At 34.2% G+C, this 20,153-nt stretch overlaps 1 protein-coding gene and 1 long non-coding RNA gene across 2 annotated transcripts in view; both read left to right on the plus strand.

Annotated features, from left to right (window-relative positions):
• LOC127705275 (uncharacterized) overlaps positions 1 to 20,153 on the plus strand; it is a 431,608-nt gene that overhangs the window by 169,549 nt on the left and 241,906 nt on the right. Inside the window, exons 30-35 of the mRNA XM_052209598.1 lie at positions 1,235 to 1,447; positions 8,278 to 8,364; positions 8,996 to 9,174; positions 13,856 to 13,953; positions 18,795 to 19,026; positions 19,880 to 19,996. Of these exons, the coding sequence (XP_052065558.1) occupies positions 1,235 to 1,447; positions 8,278 to 8,364; positions 8,996 to 9,174; positions 13,856 to 13,953; positions 18,795 to 19,026; positions 19,880 to 19,996 (926 nt within the window). The remainder of the gene's footprint in view (positions 1 to 1,234; positions 1,448 to 8,277; positions 8,365 to 8,995; positions 9,175 to 13,855; positions 13,954 to 18,794; positions 19,027 to 19,879; positions 19,997 to 20,153) is intronic.
• LOC127705278 (uncharacterized) lies at positions 9,903 to 11,706 on the plus strand. Its single transcript, XR_007983805.1, has 2 exons — positions 9,903 to 10,597; positions 10,745 to 11,706. It is a non-coding gene; the product is annotated as an uncharacterized LOC127705278 (long non-coding RNA).

Raw genomic sequence — 20,153 nt, forward strand, 5'->3', positions numbered from 1 at the left:
ATATTTAAATTAATACCAAATAATGACAAAGTCTCTTTCATCGACGATCCCTCTGGCCAGGAACAACCAACTAAAACGAGTTAACTCTGTCAAACTTCATTAAATACTTAATATGTAGTGGAAAAAAGTTGGAAACCTGTGTCAAAACCCTATGCTCGGAAGACTGTCTCAAGAGGTATACTTGGACGGTATAAAAAAGAAATGAAATATAAGATAATTATTCGAAACACAACATATCTAATCATGAGCAGAAACATGAATTAAAACTAATAAATGTTACATATCTGAAATATGTAAAAATAAACTTGACACTACAACTGTTGGGTAGAAAGTGAAGGCTTTCAAAATATTTTTCCCACATGAAAATTTTCACGTGACTAAATTAAAAATTCATATGCATTGTTAATACAAATGTTCCTGCTATTCTTTTAAACGCAAGAAAATGTAAATATGAGCTGTATTTTGTGTAGATTTTGGTCAAAATTGATATAAACCCAAAAAATTATTTAACATGTGTAGTCATGAGCATCGTCTTTTAACAAAACACTGTTTTTGGCAGAGTCGTGTTACTCATATCTAAATATTGAGGACAATATCTCAATTTGAGGCAGTTTTGGCAGTTTTTTTTAACAAATGCCAGAAGTTTCATCCATATTTTGAATATGTCAGACAATTTTCACTGACTTGATTTTGGTTTCACTTAACTGGTTGATGATTAAATCAGGGACCCACAGTCCACCAGCAACATTATCTTTGCAGTGTTAGAATAAATTATATGTATTTCAGAGGCGGATTTAGGGGGGCCCAGGGGGCCCGGGCCCCCCCTTTTGTGGGAAAAATTTGGTTGATTATATAGGGAATCACTGAACCTCTTAGGCAGTCAGTGGGCCCCCACTTATGAAAATTTCTGGATCCGCCACTGTATTTATACATTATTGAACAAGTATGCTTCACATATAAAAAGAAGATGTGGTGTGATTGCCTGTGAGACAACTCTCCACAAGAGACCAAATGACATAGAAATTAACAGATATAGGTCACTGTATGGCTCCTATAATAATTTGCTAAAAAAAACAACTGCAAAATATTTCATTTCATTACTTAGTAATTCAGTGTCAAGATTTTTTTTACTCAAAACATATTTTAGCATCAGAAGCATTTGCTAATATTATTGATAGTTATTTTACATCATTTCAGTCCTTATAGTACCTAACATAACAACTTTTATCTCCAGTGTAACAGATTCTGACTTCACTGGATATGCAGACACAACAATAAGTAAGCCTACATATATACCAAGTCCATATGGAGCCTGGCTGAAGAGATCTTCCAATCCTTCTTCTGACACCTTCTCTGGATGGTTTGTTGATAATCCTGGCACTAACATGGCATTTAATGATACCATCATACTTACAGCAGATACGGGGGCATCAGTGCCTACTCATAGGTCAGTATATATGATTCTGTCATACTTACAACAGATACTGGGGCATCAGTGCCTACTCATAGGTTAGTACATATAATAACATCCTATTTACAGCAGTTACTGGGGCATCAGTGCCTACTCATAGGTCAGTACATATAATAACATCCTATTTACAGCAGATACTGGGGCATCAGTGCCTACTCATAGGTCAGTACATATAATAGCATCATACTTACAGCAGATACTGGGGCATCAGTGCCTACTCATAGGTCAGTACATATAATAACATCCTATTTACAGCAGATACTGGGGCATCAGTGCCTACTCATAGGTCAGTACATATAATAGCATCATACTTACAGCAGATACTGGGGCATCAGTGCCTACTCATAGGTCAGTACATATAATAGCATCATACTTACAGCAGATACTGGGGCATCAGTGCCTACTCATAGGTCAGTACATATAATAGCATCATACTTACAGCAGATACTGGGGCATCAGTGCCTACTCATAGGTCAGTACATATAATAGCATCATACTTACAGCAGATACTGGGGCATCAGTGCCTACTCATAGGTCAGTACATATAATAGCATCCTACTTACAGCAGATACTGGGGCATCAGTGCCTACTCATAGGTCAGTACATATAATAGCATCATACTTACAGCAGATACTGGGGCATCAGTGCCTACTCATTGGTCAATATATATGATTCTGTCAGCTTCTCTTTATGCATACCAACGACTTAATTTCAGTAAATGTTTCAATATGTCTTTGTGCACCAGGGCTTCAAAAAAGTATTTGAGCCAACCAAACATTTTTGTCTTATCCAGATTTTAATCCCTTAAGACTTAGTTACAAAAGGCAACCATAGTAATCAGTTTGGCATCATATGAATTATGATTGACACAAAAAACGGTATTTGACTTGATTTTTAATATAAATTCGATGTTCTGGAGCTAACTGTTAATTTGACTGTGCTTCATTCGCAGTGTGCAACATAAGAGTATAATAATCTATCTAAGACTCTTTATTTGTGCAAAATTACGCTGTCAATAACTTCACTTTCATTTTTAAAAAGTACTTTTCCTATTACCGCATGTTGACTAGACAATGGTAAAACATGGACCAGAGACGGATACGTAAAATCAGTGTACGTTTTACAAAGTACGATTGTGTTTGAGTAGAACTTTCCTCCTTTTTTCTACAGGAAAAGACTCAACAAGAATGTTACATATAGGTATTAATGATATTTTTAGAATTTATGAAAATTTGGATGCATAGTTTAATCTCACACCTGCGCACATGCGCACGAGTGACTAGTTCAAACCACATGGTTCTTACAATTTTTCTCTTCAAACCTTTATTACTACCTTTTTAAATTTTCATCAAACCATATTTATATACATTTCTGGTAATCTGAATTTTGTTGACTAAATTAGTCAGTTACAAACCGCTGAAATTTAAGAAAATGATTTTTATACGACCGCAAAAAATTTTTTGGGATTGTATAATGGTATGATGTTGTCTGCGTCGTCGTCGTCCGAAGACACATTTGGTTTCCAGACAATAACTTTAGTTTACATGAATGGATCTCTTTGAAATTGATCATTGAAGGTTCAATACCACAAAGGGAAGGTTGGGATTGATTTTGGGGATGATGGTCCCAACCGTTTAGGAATTAGGGGCCCAAAAGGCTGCCAAAACTGGCATTTTTCTACTTTCAGGATAATAACTTGTGTATAAGTATTTCAATTGCTCTGAAATTGTACCACAATGTCTAATACCACAAGTAGAAGGTTTGGATTCATTTTGGGGGTTATGGTTTTAATGGTTTAGGAATTAAGGGCCAAAAAGGGGTAAACAACAAGCATTTTTGTAGTTTCTGGACAATAACTTGTGTGTAAGTGTATGGATCTCTCTGACATTGTACTACAAAGTTCCATATCACAAAAGGAAGGCTGGGATTGAGTTTGGTGGTTATTGCCCCATTCATGTAGGAATTAGGGGCCAAAAAAGGGCCAAAAACAAGCATTTTTCTAGTTTCCAGACAATAACTTGTGTTTAAGTGTATGGATCTCTCTGAAATTGTACTACAAGGTTCCATACTACACAGGAAAGGCTGGGATCGAGTGTGGGGGTAATTGCTCCAAGGGGGATTCAAAAAGTTTGGGGGGTACCAACTTTTTTAAGGGGTTCAAGTTTTGTTTTCAACATTTTTCAAATTTTAAATTTTTGAAAAGTTTCAAGAAGAAATCTTTAATTGCACATAATTGCGCAATAGATTTGTAAGATCTTGACCTTTATTTTGTGTCAGAAACCTATATTATGTCAAAAATTTTATCACAACCCAAATTCAGACAGTATCAAGCTTGAATTTCGTGTCCAAATTTGCCCCAACTGTTCAGGGTTCAACCTCTGTGGTCGTATCAGGCTGCGCTCAGCGAAGCATTTTATTAATAGTTTTTAAATACTAGACTGATAAATATCCAGTACAAAATAGGTGACCTGTCGCCTGAAAAGGTAAACTCAGAAATCAGAGAACTAATTAATCTTGATTGTAATGAGAGGGTATTATAGTAGGGTTTGTTTTGGATAGTTATTATTAATCATGTCACTTATATGACCGGAAATGTTTGGCTGTTTAAGGTAAAAGGTCAGGTCAAAAATATCGTATAAACTTCATTTTTTTTTCTAAACAATATTAAAATGTCTGTTTTTTTTCTTAACTATGTTTTTTTTCTTAACTATATTAAAATGACCGTTTCAGCCTTGGCACAACAAGTCATTTATATAATTTAACGAACTTGTCCGGAAAATAAGACCGTTTTGAAAGCCCTGTTATGCACTCATAGTTATACTCATTATTCAGATATTTTTTTAGAAAAATACGTTATCATTTGAAAAACTAGAATAATTTTTCGCCTTAATTTCTTTGATTATGAATTACAGTGTAAGATGTGTTTAATCACTATTATAAATAATATCACGGGGAGATGGGTTTAAATATCCATATTTTATCAGCTTTCAATATACAAAAAATAGGATATAGCAACCCAGCAGACATTTGACGTTGTATAAACATCAGTTGGACGTCAGACCCTAACGTTGTGCCCAAGTAGATTTTGGTTGTATATGATATTTTTTAGACGTCAAAAACTGACGTCTACCCAACGTCTTGACATACGTCCGTTCAACGTCTGTACAACGTAGTTACAACATCAGTACAATGTTGGTACAACATCAGATCAGCCAACAGGATGAACTCAAATAAGGATGTTCCACGTCTGTACAACGTCTAATAAACGTCATAACAACCACCATTAGACCTCTTTAAATATCCTCAGATGTCTGTACAACGTCTAATCAACGTCCTAACAACCACCATTAAACCCCTTTAAATATCCTCAGATGTCTGTACCGTGTCTAATCAACATCCTAACAACCACCATTAAACCTCTTTAAATATCCTCAGATATCTATACAACGTCTAATCAACGTCATAACAACCACTATTTAACCTCTTTAAATATCCTCAGATGTCTTCAGAGCTAATTAAAGACCAATGTAAATCCTTATTAACGTTCTTAAATTGGACAAATTAAGGTAATGAAACAATAATTCATACAAGTTGACGTCCTGAATAAGTGCTTCAACATATTTAAAACCTCAGAAAATCATTCCTTCCAACAAAGGTTGGTAACCTTATAATTCATGTCTCCACAACTACTTTGCACATCAATCTGCTGTTGACCAGGGGTTAAAAAATGGTCGCATTGTCCGAGCTTGACCAGTAAATTATATTTTTGACTTGATATGTAGAGCCTGAAGTGGACATATAAGGTTTTGCCAAGTAAATATAGGAGAAACCAACAAATATCAATTAGCTAAGTTCTAAAAAGCAGAACTATGAGCTTTGAACACTTGAAATATGTGTTGAAACAAAACAATAAATAATTGAATGAATCTACATATTTTAATGTGGTATTTTTAAAAAAAACATCAATGTCATATTTCTGCTCCATTTCTATTGATGTCTGCTGCTCCATCAGTTGATGTCCTAGCTTTCTTCTTCCGACCACTTGTCCCATTCTGCTAGATGGGTACTTCAGGTACCATTTCTAAAATAAAAAAATGTATAATTTATGTAAAAACCAAACAGTTTAGTGTTAACAACATAATGTCACTAGTGCTGCATTATCGATGTTTTAAGCGAATTTTGAGGCAAACAATTATACCCCTGACTTCAATAACAAATTGTTCTAGGTATAGTAAAAATATTCTTTATATTTTTTTATATAAAGCAAGGGATCATACATTGCAAACACAGATCAATGATGGAAAATATAAATTTTTTTTTCAAATTATCTTGAAATATCACCAAGATCTTGACAGTCACTCATCTTGAGAAACAATAATGCACCGCAAGCACTGAGATTTACAGTCACTCGTCTTCGGAAACAATAATGCACCGCAAGCACCGAGATCTTGACAGTCACTCATCTTGAGATACAATAATGCCCCACAAGCACCGAGATCTTGACAGTCACTCATCTTGGGAAACAATAATGCACCACAAGTACCGATATCTTGACAGTCACTCATCTTGGGAAACAATAATGCATCACAAGCACCATTATCTTGACAGTCACGCATCTTGGGAAACAATAATGCCCCACAAGCACCGAGATCTTCACAGTCACTCATCTTGAGAAACATAATGCCCCACAAGCACAGAGATCTTGACAGTCACTCATCTTGGGAAACAATAATGCACCGCAAGCACCAAGATCTTGACAGTCACTCATCTTGGGAAACAATAATGCCCCACAAGCACCGAGATCTGTACAGTCACTCATCTTGGGAAACAATAATGCATAGCAAGCACCAAGATCTTGACAGTCACTCTTGAGGTACAATAATACCCCACAAGCACCGAGATCTGTACAGTCACTCATCTTGAGAAACAATAATGCATAGCAAGCACCGAGATCTTGACAAACACTCATTTTGTATTATAAAACACCCATAAAAAAATGTATCATACATTGCCAGATAGACCCCTATAATTTTACTACAATTCAAATTAAATATTATTCGTTTATAATTAATTATATTGATATATTTTATTTTATATTTAAATTCTTCATCAATAGATATTTTTGGCATGTTTGCTATACGCAAGAAGAAGTTAAACATTGAAACTTTGTTTACATTCTTCTTCAAACTGTAATAAATTCCAGTCTTTTGTGATACTTTTTTTTATTTTACATATACATGTATATGGGTTATGTTTAGATACCAAAACTATAGTAATATTTGCTTTTTCCTTGAATTTTATGTGCTGTAACAATTAAGTACGGTCAATTGATAAAGCATCAGTATTCATGGTATTAAACACATCATCTATTTCGACGTTATCATATAAACCACTTTGAAATTGGTCAGATTGTGTATTAATTTGCTATGGTCACACGTGTTTCTTATCTGTGTATTACTTCACCGATAACATGTTGGAATACATGCTGTGAGTGTCAGATAGAGTAGAAAAGAATTTGTTTGTTTTAAATGTATTCCAAGGTCAAGAATATCATGTGTTGTAAATCGTTGACTTGTAATTGCATCAACATATATAAATAAGAACGAAATGTTATCGTTTGAATTTACATAAGTGAATTTAACTTCAATAAGGGGTTATAGATAATTATTTCAATACTTGCCAGACGAATAAATTCTTTAATTTCATCCGATGTTCAATGATATATTATTAATCCATCCTCTCTGTATCTGCAATGATAGAATTTTGGAGAAATCGTTACTATAAGTTGAAAAACTTGTATCTAATATCCATTTGTCCATTTTGAACAATAAAATATGTTTAAACTAATATTAGAATATATTTGCCACACACTTTGGCTTTTTACCAAATCATTGTTCATAATTTTTTTAACACATGTTCCTTCACCCAATTTTCAATTTACAAGTCAAATATATCTTAAGGTCAACCTATAGTTGTTCGCTGAGGCTTCAATTATAAATTATATGTGATCCGAGATCTGATCTGCACAGATCACTGTACACTAACAGCGACTTATTACAGCTACAATACTGTTTACACTAAATAATGATATATCTACTATTAAAGCAAACAATAAATGAAAATTACACTTACTTTGCACTTCTTACAGCATCCGTCGTAGAAATTGTTGTTGTAATCAAATTGGCGCACATAAATTCGAAATGTCGGCCTCATACGCATGCGCCAATTAAAATCAAATCTGTTTCGTGTAATTGAAATATTTTACGGAGAAAATTTTAAAACAGTTTATTCATTCACTTTAATCATATCAATTAGATATATTATCTACAGTAATCGTTGAATTTATTCAAAAAAACAAGTAAACCAATATAAATAAAAGGTTGCGTGCCTGCTGGGTATATATGTCCAGGTACGTGTTATTTCGATATTTTAGATTAATTAAGACGTCCGACCGACATTTGGAATCCAATGTTGTGTCGACGTTGTATAAGGTCGTGACCAAAAAACAAGGTTATATAGACGTCATTCTATAACGTCCGACAGACGTTTGCCAGTCGACGTTGAACCGACGTTGAATTTAGGTCGCCAATGTTGCGACCTATTTTCAACCAAATATCAATGTCTGTACAACATCGGGTGCCTGCTGGGAAATATTATAAAACATGTAAAAGGTATAATTTCTCTATAATATATCATTTGTACTGTAAGTTTTTCATACAGTAATCTCCTAAATGTCTTGCCTGTAGTTGAATGTTTTAAATTAATTATGAATTGTTTCAGTACAAATTAACATGTATATTTTCCAGATATGCCACAAACAGTTACTTCCCCATTGATGGCCAGGGTTATGGAGACCAGGCTAAAGACTGCTATGCTGCATGGCACAATTTTGGGTAAAATGATTTTTCTTGTACATTTTTCATTGAATATACCAGTACTGATGTTTTAATCATATGTTTTTTTTTTATGTAAAAGCCTTTAACAAGTATTAAGTTTTAAGTTCAATTTTATTGTATTGGTTAGGTGTCAATAAAGTCACATGACTATTTTATGTTATAACCAATGGATTGATGTTTGAATGCAATACAGCCCTCAAAGTAGCTTCTGAAATAAAGTTGCCAACTGGCCACATGAAAATTAAGTGGCCAACTCAAAATTTCAGTAGCCAGAAAATAATCTCAGGTTGTCTACATTTTTTCTTGAGCTAAACAACCCTTGTGAAATAAAAGTATGAAGTTTTTGGTCTGCGTTTTTTATGCTGTCGAGTGTGGAAAATAGTTTGTATAAATCAACTGTAAAATAACCACATGATTTATTTTATTTTATATTCATTGTACATGTCCATGTTTTAAAACAATCTTTGACGTAAAGTGGTAGCCCGAAGCCCCAGTCTTGTAAAAATCTAATCGGACTTGTGCAGAAGCACTGATGATTGCCCCATCGGTCTTATGGTCTTATGTGGAAAGTAGCTTTGTTTTTTTTTCTTTTATAATAGTACTGATTTCAACTTTTATATAATTATAGATTTACAACTGCAATCAGATCAGGCTTTATATACCAGGGTAACGAGACCCTGACTGTAGGCGGAGGTGATGATGTATGGGTCTATCTGAATGGTGTCCTTGTTCTTGATGTTATCACCAGGAATGCCGGAACTTCCATACCATGTAAACAAATCGACATCTCTGCAGCAGCTACCTCGGGTACCTAAGTCTCCTATAAACACGCAAACCATATAGTTTTTGTCGAGCCTGCGACTTTTGTCGCAGAAAGCTTGACATAGGGATAGTGATCCGGTGGGGGCGGCTTTAGCTAACTTCTTAAAAGCTTTATATTTTGAAGGTAGAAGACCTGGATGCTTCATACTTTGTATATGGATGCCTCATATTACGAAGTTTCCGTCAGTCACATGTCCAGTGTCCTTGACCTCATTTTCATGGTTCAGTGACTACTTGAAAAAAAAGTTAAGATTTTTTGTAATGTTAAATTCTCTCTTATTATAAGTAATAGGATAACTGTATTTGGTATGTGCCTACCCTGCAAGGTCCTCATGCCCATCAGACAGTTTTCACTTGACCTCAACCTCATTTCATGGACCAGTGAACAAGGTTAAGTTTTGGTGGTCAAGTCCATATCTCGGATACTATAAGCAATAGGTCTAGTATATTCGGTGTATGGAAGGACTGTAAGGTGTACATGTCCAACTGGCAGGTGTCATCTGACCTTGACCTCATTTTCATGGTTCAGTGGTTATAGTTAAGTTTTTGTGTTTTGGTCTGTTTTTCTTATATTGTATGCAATATGTCTACTATATTTGTTGTATGGAATGATTGTAAGGTGTACATGTCTAGCTGGAAGGTGTCATCTGACCTTGACCTCATTTTTATGGTTCAGTGGTCAAAGTAAAGTTTTTGAGTTTTTGGTCTTTTTTCTAATACTAGATGCAATAGGTCAACTATATTTGGTGTATGGAAATATTTTATGATCTCTATGTCAGTCGTGCAGGTTTTATTTGACCTTGACCTCATTTTCACAGTCCATTGCTCAGTGTTAGGTTTTTGTCGAGCCTGCGACTTTTGTCGCAGAAAGCTCGACATAGGGATAGTGATCCGGCGGCGGCGGCGGCGGCGTTAGCTAACTTCTTAAAAGCTTTATATTTTAGAGGGTGGAAGACCTGGATGCTTCATACTTTGTATATGGATGCCTCATGTTACGAAGTTTCCGTCAGTCACATGTCCAATGTCCTTGACCTCATTTTCATGGTTCAGTGACTACTTGAAAAAAAAGTTCAGATTTTTTGTAATGATAAATTCTCTCTTATTATAAGTAATAGGATAACTATATTTGGTATGTGCGTACCTTGCAAGGTCCTCATGCCCGTCAGACAGTTTTCACTTGACCTCGACCTCATTTCATGGATCAGTGAACAAGGTTAAGTTTTCGTGGTCAAGTCCATATCTCAGATACTAAAAGCAATAGGTCTAGTATATTCGGTGTATGGAAGGACTGTAAGGTGTACATGTCCAACTGGCAGGTGTCATCTGACCTTGACCTCATTTTCATGGTTCAGTGGTTATAGTTAAGTTTTTGTGTTTTGGTCTGTTTTTCTTATACTGTATGCAATAGGTCTACTATATTTGGTGTATGGAAGGATTGTAAGGTGTGCATGTCTAGCTGGCAGGTGTCATCTGACCTTGACCTCATTTTCATGGTTCAGTGGTTATAGTTGAGTTTTTGTGTTTTGGTCTGTTTTTCTTATACTGTATGCAATAGGTCTACTATATTTGGTGTATGGAAGGATTGTAAGGTGTACATGTCTAGCTGGCAGGTGTCATCTGACCTTGACCTCATTTTCATGGTTCAGTGGTTATAGTTGAGTTTTTGTGTTTTGGTCTGTTTTTCTTATACTGTATGCAATAGGTCTACTATATTTGGTGTATGGAAGGATTGTAAGGTGTACATGTCTAGCTGGCAGGTGTCATCTGACCTTGACCTCATTTTCATGGTTCAGTGGTTATAGTTGAGTTTTTGTGTTTTGGTCTGTTTTTCTTATACTGTATGCAATAGGTCTACAATATTTGGTGTATGGAATGATTGTAAGGTGTACATGTCTAGCTGGCAGGTGTCATCTGACCTTGACCTCATTTTCATGGTTCAGTGGTCAAAGTTAAGTTTTTGAGTTTTGGACTTTTTTTCTAATACTGCATGCAATAGGTCTACTATATTTGCTGTATGGAATGATTGTAAGGTGTACATGTCTAGCTGGCAGGTGTCATCTGACCTTGACCTCATTTTCATGGTTCAGTGGTCAAAGTTAAGTTTTTGAGATTTGATCTTTTTTTCTAATACTATATGCAATAGTTCAACTACATTTAGTGTATGGAAATATTTTATGATCTATATGTCAGTCACGCAGGTTTTATTTGACCTTGACCTCATTTTCAAGGTTCATTGCTCAGTGTTAAGTTTTTGTGTTTTGGTCTGTTTTTCTTAAACTATAAGCAATAGGTCAACCATACTTGTTGTATGGAAGAATTGTTAGCTGTACATGCCTGCCTAGCATGGTTCATCTGACCTTGACCTCATTTTCATGGTTCATTGGTCAATGTTTAGTTTACTTGGTTAATGTTAAGTTTATGTGACAGTTGTATTAAAGCTTTATATTTAGGACTATCAACATAATATCAATGATTAGTAAAGAAGGCGAGACATTTCAGCGTGTGCACTCTTGTTGTGTTTTGATCTGTTTTTCTTAAACTATAAGCAATAGGTCAACTATATTTGTTGTATGGAAGAATTGTTAGCTGTAAATGCCTGCCTAGCATTGTTCATCTGGCCTTGACCTCATTTTCATGGTTCATTGGTCAATGTTTAGTTTTCTTGGTTAAAGTTAAGTTTATGTGACAGTTGTAATAAACCTTTATATTTAGGACTATCAACATAATATCAATGATTAGTAAAGAAGGCGAGACATTTCAGCCTGTGCACTCTTGTTATATTTTTCACCCCTGGAACAATTTAAAAAAAATGCAAGACAAAGGGATGATGATCAGTCACAGTGAAAGTAAATTGTTTAGATATTAAGCATTAAGAAGCGTAGAGACTTGCATACTGTGGATTCATTTATTTTCATGGATACCAATTTTCCAGGTTTGAGGAAAATGTTCATATTCGTTGATATTTAATTTCATTGTTTTGGAAAAGTCTGCATACATTTCTTTAGAACATTTGTAATTTGTTGGACTTTAAAATTCAGGTTTTCTCTGTGCCCATGAAAATTGGTATCTAACAAATTTTAATGAACCCACAGTATATCAATTACCTTTACCTCATTTTCATTGCTCAGCTATTTCTATCTGTGTTTTTTCCAGCTATTATGAATAATAATTTATTTGGTTTAGAGAATCATTTTAAAATGCACATGTCATCAGACAAGGTTAAGTGATAAACTTTGAAGTTTTTTAAATAAGTTGATTTTCATGTTTGAATGGTTATATACTAGTAATTTTTGGGTCCCTTTATAGCTTGCTGTTCGGTGTGAGCCAAGGCTCCGTGTTGAAGGCTGTACCTTGACCTTTAATGGTTTTCTTTAATAAAGTGTTACTTGGATGGAGAGTTGTCTCATTGGCACTCATACCACATCTTCCTATATCTACTTATAGTTTTCAAAGTAACAGAAAAAATGTGAAACATTGGAATAATTTTAATTTTAGGGACAATAGCTCATAAACATGTTGACTTTTTCTAAAATTTGCACTGTTAATAAATCTTCTTGTGCTGAACATTTTTGCAACTTACACATTTAACCTAGCTCCTATATTTTTCATGATATCAGTCATAGATATCTAAAAAAATCATATATTCCTCTCTAAAAAGTCCAAAACAACATATTTCTGACTATTTTCAGTTGTAAATACTCCAAAACAACAGATTTCTTACCATTTTCAGTTGTAAATACTCCAAAACAACAGATTTCTCTCTAATTTCAGGATGGATACATCTTGTCATGATGATCATTGTTGCAATTTGCACTTTTAATATAGCCCTTATAATTTTTTAACAATTTAAAGGATTCCAAAGAATTGGGCAACTACTCTAAAATATGTGGAAAGATTTGCTAGTTTTCAGAGTAGATAGAACTGATGGCCATGTCTCTGTAGTTGTCAGAAGTATCTCTTTAATGAACAATATTAGAGATGATTGTTTAAATCAATATAATGTAAGTTCAGAAATTATTGCAGGCATTTATTATTACCATTTTAGAAGAAAAGACAAAAATGTGAGATTTAAATATTGCAATTTCAGGAAAATCTGCATTCAGATATATTTAGGTGCAATACCACCAAATCATGGTACGTCACATCCAGTTGTATACGAAAATAGGTCGAAAAAAAATATTCCCTTGAATTTGACAGTTGTAGGTAATTAATCCTACATTTTATTGCAGTAAAACATTTTTGTGTCATAAACATATGTCTTGGGTATTTCAAAGCACCATTATTTTTTTATTTGGGGTTTCTATAGAATATTTTGTAAACTTGAGGTTACATGGTTACTAAATCTTGTACACAGGAGAAATTTGATTGGTTAACTTCCAGTGATGGTTATTTTCTTATATGCAATGAAATTTTATGTGAATTTTTTTCTATTATAAGTACTGGACAGGATAAAAACATTTTTTTTGAAAAGTGCAAATTTAACAAAGACTAATAGGGGAAAATCAATGGTGGTATTACACCTGTATCAGATAGCAGGATGCCATTTCTTATTATTGTGATGTTCACCCAGTTACATGATTCTCACTAATAAAAACCTTGCAATAATTTCTGATTTACAGTAAATTTGAAATAATTTGTTGAGTTTTAATTATACTTTTAATTTTAGGTGGAGCCACCATCACTCCACACTATGGTACAGTATCAGGAAGTTCATGTATTATAACAAGTACAGTACCTTCTGATGCTATCACACTGGAACTGGAGGTAACGTCTTTGTAGGTCCTTTAAAGTTTTCTGTCTTATTACAGTGCTGTAAAACCTTATGTGGTCTACTTGCCAATTAAAATCAGACAGTTCACCCTTCATTATAGATGGCATTCAGACCATCTGCTACAGTAATTGAAAATGCTTGATTTTGTAAAAATACTAATATACCTTTTTACTATATAAGTTTTGTACATTGTTGAAGGCAGTAATTTATCTATAGTTGTTAACATTCATGTTCTCTGTTGGATAGATGTTTCATTGGCTATCATACAACATCTCCTTTTTTTTAATTTTGGTAGCCGGGACTATTTCAAACAATGAAAATCATGCGCAAGTCTTCCCTTCAACATAAGTAGATATTGTTTAACCCTGCCGCAATTTTGCGCCTGTCCCAAGTCAGGAACCTCTGGCCTTTGTTAGTCTTGTATGATTTTTAATTTTAGTTTCTTGTGTATAATTGGGAGTTTAGTATGAGGTCCTTTATCACTGAACTAGTATACATATTTGTTTAGGGGCCAGCTGAAGGACGCCTCCCGGTGCGGGAGTTTCTCGCTACATTGAAGACTCATTGGTGACCTGAGGCTGTTGTCTGCTCTATGGTCTGGTTGTTGTCTCTTTGACACATTCCCCATTTCCATTCTCAATTTTATTGATGGTGAAACAAAGGTAAAAGCTTTTGACATTTTTGTGCTTTGTAAAGAATGTTACCATAAAAGATTGGATGTGAAATACCTGAACGTATAAGAAGTCTGCATGTTGAGTTATATTTACGAATGATGTCCTTGTACCGATGATAAAATTTAGTAAATGTTTTGACTAGTTTGTGATATCGAAAACCCTGGTGTAATAATTTTTCAGTAATACATAAATTTCTCTAGTTAATATCTAAAACGTTGTTACAAACACGAGCGAATCGTACAAGTTGAGATATATAAACACCGTAAGATGGTGACAAGGGAACGTCACCATCTAAAAATGGATAATTAACGATAGGAAATGAAAAATCATCTCTTTTATCATAAATTTTTGTATTAAGCTTTCATGTTGACATTCTTGTCCTTTAAATAGCTTAACATGCACAATATTAATGCATGTGTTATCCATCTCTAGCTAAGAGGTTAAATTGAAGTTCACATGAATACAGATTCAATGAGGTCGAAGTTATTCACTTGCAACTTTGCAAGTTAATAATTCATCATCAATGTTTTCTTAGCTTATTTTGACAAAATTGAAACATAGTGGCTGCTTAATGCAAATAGTTATTATTTCACTATGTCACTTTCAATAATGATTGAACAAAAAAAAAACTCATACTTCAGATTTTAGTAGTTTAAGTGCCCCTTTATAGACCAGTTATTTCCTAATGTAAAATGACGACAATATTTGGATATCTACATGTACAAACAAACTAGCAAATGTCTCATGTCATATACCACAATAATCAAGCTGGATACATGTATTAAAAAAGCCAATCTTTGGAACTTTACCAACCTATTACTATTTCTTACCTTAAAGACCAAACAACATTGTGACCTGAGCAAACTATACCAACTTATAAGTCCTATACTGTAGTATTAAATAAACTATTGCCAAGTTTGAACTGATGCTGCTTCTAAGGGCACTCATATCACATCTTCTTATATCTATATACGAGATTCTATTCTTTTTGCTGTCTCACGGATTTATACCAGCACCTCTGTCATACTTTGAATCTATCTATGTTCACAACAATAGGATAAAAGAAACATTTTATTACTAACTAAAAATGTCTAATCTAACAACATATATATATATTTACATAAACAAATTACAACTTGAAAAAACTGGGGACTAACAGCTGTTTGACACTTTTGAAATTAAAATTGAGTTATCCCCCTTTTCATATAAATATAAAAATTAAAACTTGGGGAATAAGATACAAAGGCTAATGTGTAGAATTTGTATCGAATTAGCATACCAAAGTATAATATAACTGAATAAACATATGATTTAGTATTAATAAGCACAAAATTAAGTAATGCAAAAAAGTGGAAAGTATTTAGACAAAGAATTTCCGTACGTCAGTATGGATAGTAAAAGGCACAGTAGACCATTTGTTAGCATGGATAATAAAATACTGAGATAGTTCACACATCAGCATGAATATAAGATAACAAGAAAAAGAGACATACGTCAGCATGAAAAGAAAAATCAAGTAAAACCCATACGTCAACATGGATAGTATAAGACAAGAAGAATCCATACGTCAGTATGGATAGTAAAATATAAGAGATCCATACGTCAGCATGGATAGTAAGATAAAGAGATCCATACGTCAGCATGGATAGTGGAAGCAGGTTGAAACCATACGTCAGCATGGATTGAAAAAACATTAATTCCATACGTCAGGATGGATAGTAAGAAACATAAATTCCATACGTTAGCATGGACAATAAAGCATAAAAAATCCATACGTCAGCATGGATATCAAATCAACAACAGAAAAATCCAAACGTTAGCATGGATAATAAAACAAAAATACACATGGGATAAGTAAGTGATATAAACAATGCATAAATTTTACTAAAAAATAATAAGAAATACATAGTATGTCCATAAAAATTTACTTTTAGTATCTATAAAAATTAATTGTCCCCAGAGGCACTGACAACAAAGGCGATTGTAGGGTATGGCGGTGGGTGATGAAGTTCTAGATATAATTTTTCAAACAAGAACTATGCTCTGCACATGAAAGGAACAAAGAGGTTATTGAAATCTGAATTATTTAAATCCCAATTAAAGTTGTAACATAGCAGTTGACCTTCATGCCATACAATATCTAGGCCTAGAGAATCTGACCCTTTGGATGTGTTGGCAATGGACATGGTGTGTTGATTAGAGGTTTTCATCTGACACATAGCTGAAGTATGCAGTGTTGAACTGCAGAAAGAACAGGAATTTACTTTGGAACCAGCACAGATTTTTTGGCGTAATGCAAAGTCACCCTTTGACTAATCAATTTTAAGATTATGCTGAAGAAGCATAGTTGCACATTTTGCAGAAAACATTCTGTGATACTCGAAAAACTTGTATGGCCAAATTTTAGCTGTTTTTACAATGTGGGCCAAATAGAGTTCCAATTCCTCTCCCCTAGATGGAAAAGCAGAACACACTATCCTTTTGAAACGGCCAAAAGCGATAATAAATTCATCTAGGGACAAGTTAGGCATCAATCGGTTATCATTTTTTAAAGTTTTCCTCTTAACAGGAATTTCATAATTTGGTATTGAAAGGGAGTTTAAGTTCCCTTTTTTACCTGTGATAATATTCTGTCTGATTTCCGGCGAAATCATATCCGTATCGCTGATAGATGAAGCTGGCACACCAAACGATTTAACGGAGTATACTGGCATAATTCTGTACGAGTCGTTTTGAGCGAGACGATTTGTTGTCAGTGCCGTTTCAGCCATTGGGGTTGTTATAGAATGGGGGATGAAGGATGCCACCATAGCTGATTGTAGATTGAAAGATGGTGTTGATGTTTCTTGTAACATAGTTCTATAGTGTTTATCAACATGTTGTTGACTTGGGCGGAAGCTGCCCCTTGCAGATGCACAGACATCAGAGTATTTATGTCTGGATTAATCTGCGGCAATGTATTTGAAGCAGAATTTATATTTGCTGAATTTACACTTTCTTCTATAACACGGTTGGGATCATTGTTTGCTGGAATATTTTCGTCAGTTGAATTGTCTACAGAACTATTATTTGTGACGATAATAGTTGGATTGTCTGAAGAGTCAGGACTATTTCGTACAACATTTTGCATGTTTCTCCTGTTGTCTACATTGTCTAAATACAATTTTCTGAGCGCACTTTATTCAATTGAATAGAAATGTTTATGCCCAATTCCTTTAACGCATCCTTTAATTGCAAACTTGTCCAGAGAGAGCCGTGGTGTAGTGGTTAGTGCATCGGACTACTAACACAAAGGTTCTTGGTTCGATTCCCTTCTGGGATGAAAATTTCAGGGACTGAATTTTTGGCTCTCCCTTGACACCATTTGCAAGTATGGTCTTGAGGAAACGATGATAGTCCGTCGGAAGGGGACGATAAATGGCTGACCCTTGTTAAGAGAGAGCCATATCTCTTGCATGTTTAAGACACCCTTGTAGATTTCGAAAAAGAGCAGGCCAATGCTGCTACAAGGCAGCACTTGCACCCGCAAAATGGAAAGGGATTAATATAAGTTTCAAAACTTGTTTCCCAATCCACTATAAATAAATATGTTTAAACTAAACTTGTCCAATTAGCGGGATTAGAATTGTCAATATGGCTTCTGGTCCTTACATGTCTGGAGGCCGTGATAAATTCCAATATTTATAAAAGTTTCTTTCTAAACTTGACTAGCACATAATTGATATGTCAAAATAGACTGCAATCACGATATATACGATAAATCCAAATTTAAGTTGAATAAATAAGTTAAATGTACACAGTTGATGAAATTCTAGATATAAATTTTCAAACGATAACTCTGCACATGAAAGGAACAAAGAGGTTATTGAAATCTGAGACGTCTTGTACATTGTACCAAAGTGAGGCTGGAATGACCACTTGGATGAAATTCCTTAAGAGGGACACCAGGGTAATGACAGCTATAAACTATAATTGCCTTTTAACTAGCAATTTAAAAATCTGACTTGATCAGTGTGTCTGTCTAGAACAAAATAGGTAACACATTCATATCACATAAATATGTTCTCGTTCTTAATATGCATTACATTTCAATCCATCATCATCATCATCATCATCATCGTTGATACTAAATGTTTGATTGTAATTATTTGTTCTGACAGTCAGGAGAAAGATACCACTTTAGCATTTACCATGTAGAGAGACTAGCCTGTTCATCCAGCTTGTTTATAGAAACCACCAACTTCCAGTTCATAACTGACCCGGAAGATGAACCTCCTAGAGATTATGTGGTATCCTTGAATGAAGATTTCCATTTGAATGGCATAGTAGCTGAACTTGCTTTGTCTGATATTTTCTCTCAGGGTCCTCCATTTGATATAAGTATATTGAGAGGTATAAACTTATTTTATTATATCCCTTCAATCCTTTCATGATGTAATGTCACAATAACATATCCTGGGGTACAGTGGGAGTGTTGAATACTGTAGATTCATTATTATTCGTTGGATACCAATTTTCGTGGATTTCGTGGCTATGGGTGCACCACAAAATCAAATGTTCAACGAATGACAATTTTTCGAAAAACTTGTATGCAGGCATAGGCAAAACCACGAAATCAAATATACACGAACATATAAGTTTTCCTCAATCCACGAAAATTGGTACCAACGAAAATAAATGAATCCACAGTATCAAGTAAATGTATTTTTATTCAAATGGAATTTACGGCTAAGTTTTAACCAAATTGATTTTAAAAATAACACATAATATACAAGGTTGATGCTGATTAAAAGTTTAAGGTTTTTTATCTAAGTTATTCAGTAAAAGTGTTTTCAACCATGGAATTGATAGCTGTCACCATCCAATCAAAATTGTTGTTTCATGCCTAAACGATTAGCATATGGAATTAAATGATGAATTATTCCTCATATTTCTGGACTTTGAAAATTTAATCATTTTTTTACATTGACTAGTCACAAAATATTGCAAGCAATAGATATAGGAAGATGTGGTATGAGTGCCAATGAGACAACTCTCCATCCAAGTTACAATTTATAAAAGTAAACCATTATAGGTCAAGGTAGGGTCTTCAACACGGAGCCTTGGCTTACATTGAACAGCAAGCTGTAAAGGGCCCAAAAAATTACTAGAGTAAAACCATTCGAATGGGAAAACCAACGATCTAATCTATATAAATCTATATATAGGCCATTTGAAATTTGATTCATTATTTTATCTTGTACAGGAAATGAGGCCCGTCATTTTACCTTGAAAGATGATACAACGACATCCAGGACAGCTGCTGTGGCACCAGCTGTAGTACCACCAACATACACTACCATTGATGGACTGTCATATGTAGGTAAGGAAAAACACATGATAATTATATGGTGAACTTTTAAAATATATAATTATAGATAATAAAGACATCAACACCCATGTTATACTGCTAGATTATATTTATATGTTTCACCACATGAGTGGCGTCATCAGAACGATTACAATAATAAAAATTATGC

The sequence above is a fragment of the Mytilus californianus genome, unplaced genomic scaffold, assembly GCF_021869535.1.
Source record: "Mytilus californianus isolate M0D057914Y unplaced genomic scaffold, xbMytCali1.0.p SCAF_6, whole genome shotgun sequence".
Lineage (NCBI taxonomy): Eukaryota > Metazoa > Mollusca > Bivalvia > Mytilida > Mytilidae > Mytilus > Mytilus californianus.